The 12,014-nt window shown below is 39.3% G+C and overlaps 1 protein-coding gene across 1 annotated transcript in view; it reads right to left on the reverse strand.

Annotated features, from left to right (window-relative positions):
- PHEX (phosphate regulating endopeptidase X-linked) overlaps positions 1-12,014 on the reverse strand; it is a 115,112-nt gene that overhangs the window by 35,050 nt on the left and 68,048 nt on the right. The window contains exons 13-14 of the mRNA XM_064474226.1: positions 4,401-4,478; positions 2,660-2,763 (exon numbers count right to left, since the gene is read on the reverse strand). Coding sequence (XP_064330296.1) covers positions 2,660-2,763; positions 4,401-4,478 — 182 coding nt within the window. The remainder of the gene's footprint in view (positions 1-2,659; positions 2,764-4,400; positions 4,479-12,014) is intronic.

The raw sequence follows: 12,014 nt of genomic DNA on the forward strand, positions 1-12,014 counted from the left end.
AAGTCACCTGACTTCAAAGAAGAAACATTAATAATAATGAAGTGGTATGCCCAAGAAGTCCTCTGATCCTCTGCTACTTGCAAGTATGATATCAGTGTTAAGAAGGATAGATTCAATCACTGTTAAAAAGTTGTGGTTGTGTGTATGTGTACATATACGTGTATGTGTACATATACATGTATGTATATATGCATGTATGAATGTATCCATGGATGGATAAGCAAACACCACAAAAACCCTGATTCTCCTTTATCTTTCCCTTCCACATGGCCATCACTTCCTCACACGCTGCCTTTCACCTCCCCTCTGCTGTAGTCGTGTCTCACCTAGACTATTATAATTGTCTTTGTCCCCGGGCCCCTTCCTCCCACACACCCCCCCTCCAGCCTCGCCTCCTCCATTCAGCCCTCACAATCCAGCCTGCACTGTTGAATTTCCACTTTGATTTCCACAGTCCCCCTTGGTTTATCAAATCCTTTGTCTTCTACCTCCCAGCTCCTCTGTCTGTCCCCTGATGGTGTTTCCCTGGTGCTTTGAGTGACCCGTCATTTTGATTTTCCATGTCATTGACTATGCGGAGGAAAGCGAGTCCAGTTTGAAATAATATTGTGGAGAAATCTGGACTGTATGCTAAAAAAATAGTGTTCTGTCTTTAGGGGTTAATACTACTTTACTAGGTGATAACTTACGTCCCTTAACACTTGTTTTGTCATTTATCTTTATCAGTCCACAACTTGGACCACCTTATAATATCTATCTCTAAATATAAATATTATGCTAAAAGCTGCTGAACTAGGGAAAAGAAGAAATGAAGCAAACAGAAACAAAACCCCAAGGGTAATTCTCTGTTAACACAGTGCCAAGCTTTAGTGTAGACTAAGTTCTATGAAATATAAAAACTTAAAATGGGCAAAAAAAAAAAAAAGAAAAGAAAGAAAAAATGAGAAGTAAAAGCATCAGAAAGCAGTGGAGTCCAATAGTTAAAATGTGGCAAGTGCTGATATTTTTAAGGCCAGATTTGACATGCCTCAGTCTGGTGGGTGGGAGTTATTTGTTTATTATAATAAATTTTTAAAAAATTATTGGAGGTGTACCCCTCAGCAGGCACAGAAAAAGCAGACAGTGTGACACCACTCTCAGATGCCTTTCCTGTCGCCAAGCAGGTGCAAAGGCAGAATAATCTTCAATCTGGAATAATTACAGTTGAGGGCTCAGGTGGCTCTTACCCCCAGCCCTGCAAGAAGGCAGAGCATATAGCTGTGCTGACACAGGAAAGAAACTGAAAATCAAACTGGGATCCCTCAGGCCAGAATGTGCCCCGTGGGATGACAAGGAATACAAGACAAAGGTGATGAGGGGGCTGCTGTTATGTAGTTCTTGAAATAAGAGGTAAAGACAAGCATGGGAAAGTGTTCTATCTTGCAGTGGGCAATTGGGTAAAGCCTTCATTTTTTAAGCATACCCATGGGACAGTTCTCAGATTACAGCCTTTGAGGTGTACAGTCAGGGGTTACCGGCCAGTTAATTTCCTTACTGGGGAAATTTCCCATTGTGCCAAGAATCTACATGGTCTGCGTTAGTTCTGCCCCACTGCTGTCATGAGGAACAGGTTGCTGATCACTGCTGCTATAGAGAGGCTAGTGTTTTTTCACTGCTGTCATGGAAACTGTTGGTCTGAAGAGAATATACTGTTGTGACCTAGCCCTGGCATCCAGGGCTTCAGGAAATCCCATAAAATCATCCCCTGGGATTAACTATTACAATGTCAGAGAAAGGCGTGACAAGAAGGTAAAATTTGCCAGTAAAATTAAGCTATAAACAACCCCTTGAAAATATGGGGCCAAATTACAACACACTGACCAGGAATAGCCTGTGCCTGTCCTGCTGACAGCCTCTACCTGCCTCAAGGACGACACAGGGACATCCCCAGAACAAGGTATGGTTCAGTGTGAGTAGGAATTTCTGGAGCCCTAAGGAAATGCCACCACAGGAGTTAAGCAGAAGCACCAATTTCAAAGTCTCTTTGTAGAAGAAGTATCTTTTTAAGCAGCATGATTAGACTAATTAAGTTCTGTTTAGGTTTTAATTTGCATGTTAAGGATTTGATTACCCACCAGTAAAAGAAGAGACTGATCCTCTCATGTATTTTATGACAGTATGTGACACGATCTGCACTCTCATGTTTACAAATAAATAAAAATAACATATGTAAATTAAATTATATTTATTCCATATCATTGTATCAACAGCAGGTAACTGACAATGCTGATTGCTATGGCTAATAATAACATTATCTTTTACTAATGGTTCCATTCTTAGAAAATTTATTTCATAAATCCCTGCTGTACCATTCCAAATTCTAACTGTGACCAAGAGACATAATCCATTTTTAATTGAGATTCAATTACCCCTTCTTTCATTAAATTAAGTTTAAGCTGCAAGCATATGACTACTGTGCATCAGAACAGGGGTACCTAGAACTTACCAAAAAAAATACCCACAGCGGTTTCTGAATAACTGGGGAGTTTGCCCATAGGCTTTTTGTATCATAATAAGTTGCTTTGTATATAATTCTGTTCAAACATAAATTGTATAAATTAAAAAATATAAATTAAAATATTGTTTAAAGATTATGTAAATTTGCCTTTTGTCTACTTACTCTGTTTTTGGAACTTCTTTTCTAAGCCAGTAGAAATCAGACTGGGCTGCATATTTGCGAGTTTGCAACACATTGCCAAAATAGTCACTTTCTGTAAACTTCAGCTGTATAGATAAAACACAGACATGTTTAAAGCATGTCCAAGGAAACAAAAGCTGACATAAAACAATCAGAACTTTCATTTCAACAAGATAATCACCTAATTTTTTTAGCCATTATCAAAGCAAGTAAAATTTTCACACTTGGTAAGAAGAATAAATATTTTGTGAGCTTAGTTAAAAAACAGTGGCTGAACGGATCTACACAAGGAACTGGAACATCAGAAAAGCTCTTCTCTGTGCAGAAAAGAGCTGAGGAAATCAGAAGTATCCGACGATGAACTGCAGACTGCATGTCGCTAAGGCTATTTTCCAGGCAGACTCTTTTCTATAAGGAAGCAGATCTACTTTTCTTTTAAAAAGTGCATTTTAAAATCAGTTTCAAAAATGTAACAAAGCCCCCTTTTTCAGTTTGTTTTGCATTTTAATACAAATACTTCATACTCTTTTCCCTCTGGGGGTTCTGCCACTGTTTCTCACATTAAATGCTTACAGACATAGGGCTCCATGCTTCCATAAGCCTCCAAATCTAATAGTAACCCCCACACACATGCAAGTAATCATGGAAGAAAAAGGGTTGTTAATATTTTATAAATCCAGCTGATGTTTCTGTCACTAAATTCAAGCAATCCTACACCTCGTGAGGAAGTTATACTTCAGATTTAAACTATGGTTTTACAACCATGATTAACAAGTGCTTTTCATGAGACTTACCACTTATTTGGGCAAATAATTCCATACATTGAGTGGTAATTTGGTCACATCCTCTGTCTCATTACACTACCTTCACAGCACCATTTCATTTTACTCCTTCCGGGAACAAGGACTAGGCTTGTAGAGTTGGTTCTTCAAAATTTCCTCAATAAATTACACCTCTTCTTAGTGTTCTTTCACATTCTCTGGCAAGAATGACTACCATTCTTGTATTTTACCAGTTCATGATTGAATTTTTTATTCTATTTTGCCTGTGTCTTTCAGTAATACAGTCCATCTCATGTATGCCACAGTTACCCCTTTGGAAAATGGTAAAATATGTTATCTTCACCATCTGCCTTCCTGCCTTAGTTAGGCTGAACAGATACTGGGTCAGGAAGGAGTTCCCTGCTACAGTATCCTTCTCCAGCAGCCAGCACAGTAGTCATATATACTGATTAGGACCTCTAGGCACAATCATAAACAACAAGCATAAATAAATTCATAGCCTGGAGAGGTGGGGAGACCCTATATAGGTTCACACAAATTGTGATAGTCTGAGGAAAAATGCATTAGTATTTTTGAAGACTGTTACTTTGAGAAGAAATGGGGGGGAGGGGGTGTGTGTTTCATTTTTGTAACTGAATGAAAATTTATAATTTATGCCAGTATATGTTTAACCTTTAAAATGCTTAATAGCAGGAAGGTTCTTTGTACCCAGGCACGTTTTCCTCTCAGCAGGCCTCGTGGTCATCTCATTTAGACATACCGGCATTGACAATTTAGACAAGAGAACTAGCATACTTAATTCAATGTCTAAAAATAACCAGGCAAGCAGAACGCCAGATGCATGCCAAACAGAAGAAGAGCTTTGATTTTAGACAGCAGTGAAACAGAGCAAAGAATGGCTGCAATATGTAAAAGAAGAAAGCTGTAAGTCTGACACTTACTGTTTTGATGTCTTCATTAATATATGTGTCATTCATTATAAACTGAGGGTAACCCACTTTTGCCATAACTACTTTTGCCTTTGAAAAAGAAAAAAAGAAAAAAAAAGTGTTGGCAGATATAAGTATTTCTCAGCGTTACGGCTTTTTTTTGCCATTCTGTTTCCGCTTTGTATTATTATGCCTCCCTGAAGGCATCCTAATTTAACTTCAAACCAACTTGCCTACAAGGTAAACTTGGTGCTGCAGATGAGCTTTGCATCACAATGTGGAGGGTCCAGGTTCTGTTGTCAGATTATCACAGTGGGTCTGTTGTCACCTGCAGAGCTTTTGCAGACTTACAGCAATGTGTTTGAGTGCAAAATCTTAACAGCTGATTTTCCCTACCGGTTTTTGTGTTAACCAGATGGTCAAATGCCTGTTTTTACAATGTTTTCCAAAAGACGACAGGAAATGGCCTGTTTCGCTATGGCGCAGTAACTGGTACACATCCAACTGTTAAAATAGATCAGATACACGTATAGGGATGAACCTCAGTCCCAGCAAGTGCAGACTGGCATAATTCCACGGAGGGTCACTTCCATTTATACCTGAGGATGGGTGCACACTTTTCCGAAGGACGCTGTACTTTTCTAAAACCACGTGGCTAAACTTTGTTTCATTCTCCACTTTCATCCCTTTACTCTTTCCCTATCAATAGTAAAGGTGTTAAAATAAGACACTTCACTTTTCATTAACTTTGGGGTTTTTTCCCTCTCTCAGTCATGACTTGGTCCCAGTGGTTATGCACAATCTGTGTAAACACTCTGGTGTGAAGTGATAGCAGCTGTAGATGAGTATTCCCACTTTGTAAATCATGGCGTAAGTATATAAACAGCTTTAGTAATGTCCTCATAAAAACACCAGCAGGCCACACAGCCACCCAGAACCTCTGTAGAAACAACACGTTTCCAGAAGAAAAGCAGAAGGATACGAAAGGATAAGATGACATACCAAGAAGTGAAATATGACAAGTCCATAGAATAAATTAAAGCCACGATGAATGGAAAGCACAAAACTTTCACTCACTATATTTTTGGGAAGCTGAATGTAATTTCTCCTTAAGTCTTTGGAATTCCCCTCACCCCTCAAACAACCCTCATTTGGAAATTTTTCTTCAAACTCAAATGTCTAAACGCAAATGAATATTGCAAGATATGATAACTAAATGGTTTGGCCATTAACCACCTACAGCCACACCAACCCTGCAATCTTCTCTCTGCGAGCAGAGCCCAGACCTATCTGGGGGTCCACTGATTTCTACTTTCTTCCTGCTGCACAGGGTGACTGTTTAGGGGAAGATTCCCCTTCCTCCACAATGAAATTCTTGCCCCCTTCTTCCCCTCCACAGTGTCTCAACACAACGGGGCCTCCTATGACAGCAAGGATTAGAAACGTCTGATCCACAACTATAAGAAGGAAGCCAATGGCGGACTGCATCCATTTAACCAAAATTATTTTGTCTCCTCTTATATTTTTCATGAAGAAAGGCCTCTGCTTCTTCAAACTCCTTCAATTTCTCAACCTCATTTCCAACCCAAAGCCATAATCCTCCATTTGTGACATCACAATTAATTGCGGTTGAGATAATTAAGATGTCGCAAACAGAAGATTACAACTTCAGGTAGGAAATTAGCAGCAGAAGCAGGTGAACTCTTAAGCAAGAAAGATCCCGTTGTCATACAAATACCCCTAGTGATTAAAAAAAAACCAAAACACACCAAAACCAAAAAAAACAATCTAAGACTGAACAGGAAACATTAAATGAGCCAAATTAACTCTCAACAAAATGTTTTCTCATTTTTCCAGAAGGTAGAGCAGCATTTCAAGGTATTTTAAATGCCTGGGAGGGATAAAAAGCAGGGGGCGGTGGGAGCACAATTCATCTGCAAGTTTGTATATAATCAAGTGTCTATTTTTTTTCCTGGTGGTGTTGTCAGGTCCAGCTGACTGAACTTTGCAAGGAACTGGAAAAATTCTATTTCCATTTCAAATGTTTCAATCTTAGTGGTTATATTAGTCTTGAGAAAGCAAAATACAAAACTCATCGTTTTTAATTTTTACTAAGTCAGCTGCTTAAACAAGTTCAGTGAATCTCAGATGTTCTGCATGCATTCCAGAGTACCCATCTGAATTACTTACAGTAGCCTCTGTGTTGAATCTACTTAATTCAGCCCCTTAGCATTTTGATTAAACAGATTCAGTTTAAAAACTAACTTATATGATGAAAAGTAAACCCTTTAAAAACAATTTAGAGTGCAACTTGCAAAAAATCAACAGTGGCTTTTAAAGAAAAATTAAGGATTAACTGCGTCAGTACACTGTCATTTCAGCAATGATTTAGCCAATACTATGTCAATCAAAAATTGTTGGTCATGTTTTGGCACATAAAAGAACAGTTTTGACTTTGAGCTATATTATATACTTTTAAAACACCCAATTTCTAGACTGCCTTCCAAATAAAAGCAAATCAATTCATGTCTTGCTGGCTGTAAATGCAGAGGACCATGAAGCCAGCCTAGATCCGGCAGCGCTTCTTTGCTGAAAGAAGCAGGGATGGACCCTGCCCTCAAACTCAAGGTCCTAGTTGTCTGGTTGTGACCAAAATATGTCTATCTCCACTTCACTGCATGGACTTTTTGGTGTCACTGTGGAATATAAAATCATAGAATAGTTTAGGCTGGAAGGGTCCCTTAAAGGTCATCTAGTCCAACCCCCCTGCAATGAGCAGGGACAGCTTCAACCAGATCACGTTGCTCAGATCCCTGTCCAGCCTGACCTTGAATGTTTCCAGGGATGGGGCATCACCACCAATCTGGGTAACCTGCTCCAGTGCTTCACCACCCTCATCGAAACATATATCTGCCACATCCATCTCGGTCTCTTCTTCCACAGCAGCCCCCTGAGAGCAGCAGCTTAGAACTGCCAGGTTTTGGCCATTTTAGGCCCCGTTCCTTAAAGAAACATCTCCAAGGGCAAGGATGATTCCTAAGGCTCCTTAAAAGCAGGTCTGACATAGGTTGACCTAAATATCATATATAATCTTATAGTGTCATAGATAATCATATAATTAATGTTAATTTTATATTTTAAGAACACTTAAATCCTTTAGGCTTGTCATAGCCCTGCTGCATTAGAAAAGGAAAATGAGAAGAGTTCTCCTAACCAGACTGCCTCAGGACTGCTGGACTTACTTGTCAGGTCACACATACTCTTCCTCTGTGTCTTTGACAATTGATGTAATGAGCTTAAGATGTCCATGTACAAGGAAAAAGTGGTCAGGCACTAATGGGATATTTTGTTATAAAGCCTATATAAAACCCTGATAAATAGCAGTTTGTCTCAAAGAGTTTTTCCACAGTAAACGCAAAAGGAAATGCTGCTTCTAGTACTTTGATGTTTTATCAATTGCTAAAGTTGTCTCTATTTTGTAAGATAGATACATATATATAAATATATAAGGGAAAAAATGTTATTTTATTCCATTTGTTACTTAGAATTTTTGCCACAATATGTGTGTTTTAGAAGTCTGAGCAAGACACAGAGATACTTATATACTCTGTAATGACAAAACTCTAAGGTAGACCTCACCAGCACTGTGTAGACCTTACTTCCACTGTAATTCTGATGCCTTCTTAAATGTTCCATCAGTTATGTAGGCTAATAGATTCAGAAAAGTACACACTTTGTTACTATGCCACCAAGTTAATTTGTTATTAGAAAACATAAGTACATGCTTAAACACCATTACAAAGCTTCTGGACCATCTAAAATCACAAATTAACATATTTTAGGAATCTTTTTGAGAAGATCTAGAGCAAGAGCTGATGGAGAGCAAACTGGTACAAGGTTCTCATGTTCAATCTACTTCTCACTATACAGCTTCTCCCAGAAAAAGACTGTGTCTCAAATGATGCAGCCAAAAATTTAGAGTTGTGCCATGCTCCCCTGAGATCCTATGGAGCTGGTGGCCCAGGGCCACCTTACCTCCACTGTGTAGCACATACTGGTGTGGGAGGAACAGAGGAATAAGCTTGCTTGATATGAAGGACAAAGTGCATCTTTCTTTTTGAAGGGCCACCTCCAACATCTTGACACTAGCCTGGGATGAGGTCCAGGCCTGTACAGCCCATGCAGGCACTTAGGGCAGGCCAGAAGGCTGTGGCACACCAATGAGTTCCATGATGCCAATATTGAAGGACATGTGGCACCTGATGGAGGGGACTGTTTCCTATAGCCAAAGCAAAAGCTGTGAAAGGACATAGGAAGCCTTCTGAAGTCCTTGGGAATCCCTCCAAATAGGATTCCTCCCAGGGCCTTTGCATCACATCCAAGCCTGTTCAGCTGAGCTCAGCTCTCCTGGTTTTGTCTGGGATAGAGTTTTCTTCCTAGTAGTTGGTAGAGTACTGTGGTTTTGATTTAGGATGAGAATCATGTTGATAACACACTGATGTTGTTGCTGAACAGTGCTTACACTAAGTCAAGGGCTTTTCAGCTTCTCGTACTGCCCTGCCAGCGAGGAGGCTGGAGGTGCACAAGAAGCTGGGAGGGGACACGACCAGGACAGCTGACCCAAACTGGCTAAAGGGCTATTCCATACCAGATGACATCATGCTGAACAAAACCTGGGAGGAGGTGGCCAGAGGGGCATAGCTGCTGCTCGGGAACTGGCTGGACATGGTTAGCAACTGCATTGTACTTCCCTTGTTTTGTATATTCTATTATTATTATTGTTGGTGTTGTTGTTATTATTATTATTGTTAGTTTGCCTTTCTTTTCTGTCCTATTAAATTGTCTTTATCTCAACCCAGGTGTTTTACTTTTTTCCCCATTCTCTCCCCCATCCCACTGGGGGAGAGTGAGTGAACAGCTGTGTGGTGTTTAGTTGCCTGCCAGATTAAACCATTACACCTACACACAGCCCAATTTATTTGCACAAAAGACAAGTAAGAAAGCATTGTATTAAGAGCAGGTTTCTAAATTTGCATGTTGGAAGTCTCTTACTTCCTTGGCTACCTGTTCACTTGAGTAATATTTGATGGCAGTTCAAAGACTCCTTATTCATAAAGCACAAGAAAGTGGAAAACTCTTCTACAACTGGCTTACTCTTTTATAATGAAGTCAGTATTTTCCTCTTGATAAGATTAAAATTATGTTTAAGAGACCAGCCTTCCAGGAGGCATAAACACACATACGGGGAAAGCAAATGAAATGTGACAAATGTACAGGAACAAACCATGTGGTAATTGCACATGAATCTGCCGTAAACGCACCATGCACAACTTTTTATGGTTTAAAGGCTCATTTAATTCCTATCTCTAATTTTCATACTAAATAATCATTTATACAGGAAGAAAAGGGGCAATGGGGTATTTCCCCCAGCTATTTTTAAGTACTCAGCCTACCTCAGGCTGTCAGGTAAATTAAGAAAACTCATCTCCACAGGCTTCCAATCCTGCCACTGAAAGCAAGAGGCTTTTGCAGGGGGCAACACAGAGCAGCAGCACGCTTTAAGGTAAGCCACAATAACTGTTTTCTATCCCAGCAGCCAGAGAGTAGGCTCCAAGGCAGAGGACCAGGAGTAATGCTCCCTCTGCCACTGATTACACTAGGAAATTTCCCCACTGACTTCAACACAGTTGGGAATTTATCATCAGCGTGTCTTTCTGCCATGATGAAAGCATTGCAAGGCAGTTTACTACAGAGAAATAATAACAAATGATCTACCACTCTTAACAACTTGTTAACGTTGGAATGCACACATGTGTTTCAACACTACAACACATCCCAGTATAGTCAAATTCTTGCTTGGCAACTCAACTTGACCTGTGACCCTTCTGAGAAAGTTTTTACCCATCAGAGTATGATTTGGGTATTTTGTAGGCCTGCTAGCAACACCAAGTACTGACATATTGTACTTAATGTAAAAAAAAAGAAAACCAAACCAAAACATATATCTCATCCCCAACAAAGTTTTATGAGTCTGACACAGATCTTCTGTATATCAACTTGACTCACAATAACTTTGTGAAGATAATTTTCAAGCTTCTAAAAATATAAAAAATTAATACAATTACAGATCACTGAAAAATTAGCATGAAATACTTTCTGAAAGCTAAAATCATTCACGGCAAAGTAATGTTCCATTTAATTACAGAGATTAATTCAGCCTTTATGTACGTGTCTGGTCTTTTCATTTTTCATTGAAAACAGATGATTCAAGAGCCATCTGGTAAAATTGCTGCATAAATATCACTGCATCTATTTAGGCTTTATGTATAGAAAAAATAGGGAAATAGAGTGATGGATCTTGGCAAAACACAGAAAAGTTCCGTCACAGGGCTAAAGCCCAGTCCTACAGATATGAGTAGGGAGTAACCCACTGACTTGAGTGGGAGATGGACTGGGCCCACCTTAATGATGTATTTTATTTCCTATGCAGGGGCTACATGAAATGTCAGGGATTTGCACATCATCAACCGCAATCAAAAGTGTAATGGCAATTCAAATATGAACACTTGGCCTGAAATGATAATGTTTAAGAGTACTTGATCTGCAGTAAACTGGCTGTAATCCATACTCCAGAATATAGCTATCATGCAACTATTCATTTTGACTTTAACTTTCCCTTTATAAGTGCATATCACAACAATGCAAACTGTAGACTTTTCAAGATTTTTCAGAACTAGAGTTTAGTTTAATAATATTTCACATACCAACACCTCACACTGCACCATAACCCTCCCCTCCATATTTCAATAATTGTTTTGAATGTTCTACACTAGTCGCTTACGAAGATGGAAAACACAGCTATTGCTCCATTCTTGTAATAGCTTGAGCCTAGGGGTAAAAAAAAAAATAAATAAATCAAGTGACTTATGTGAATGATTACATCCACAAAGTACATATAAAATTGTTTTCTGTCAAATATACGCTGCAGTTTCAAAAGTAGCTGAGTCTATTTAACAGCTTTGTGCTGCCAAATGAAAAAAAAAAGTCATAGTCCTTGCTCTTATCCCTTGCTCCTCCCACCTCTGTCTATACTTCAGCCCATGCTGCCTGCATCCACAGCCTCCATGAGCTGCCTCTCCTTGCCCCATCTTTCTGGGAGATTGCTTAGCTCACTAGCATTGTAGAAATCTATCCAAGATTTTCCCCAGCTAATTTTCTGTCAGAGCAGTGAGCTGAATCACTCACTACATGGGGAGACCCAGTGAGGGCTAGAACTACCCAGTGCATGCTAAAACTAGCACAAAACAACTGCTGGGAGCACATAATGTGGGAAAGTGGAGAAGGAACAGTGAGGAGGTTATGTGTTACATTAGTTTACCCCTTCCTCTAAATCATCTTTTGAAACCAAAGCCTCATTCAAAGGAAACTTCCTGACAAGAAAATACTACCTAGTACACTTATAAAGGGACCATACCATACATTACATTCTCAGGAAAAGGAGGGGAAAAGGGACAAAAAATTTTCTAAGCAAACTGTTAGTTGAGATTATATATTCAGTCTTAATATCCACTAGCTACCAAGATAATATTGTTATTACTAACCATAAAGTTGCAACCGACTCCTTCC

The sequence above is a fragment of the Phalacrocorax carbo genome, chromosome 1 (assembly GCF_963921805.1).
Source record: "Phalacrocorax carbo chromosome 1, bPhaCar2.1, whole genome shotgun sequence".
Lineage (NCBI taxonomy): Eukaryota > Metazoa > Chordata > Aves > Suliformes > Phalacrocoracidae > Phalacrocorax > Phalacrocorax carbo.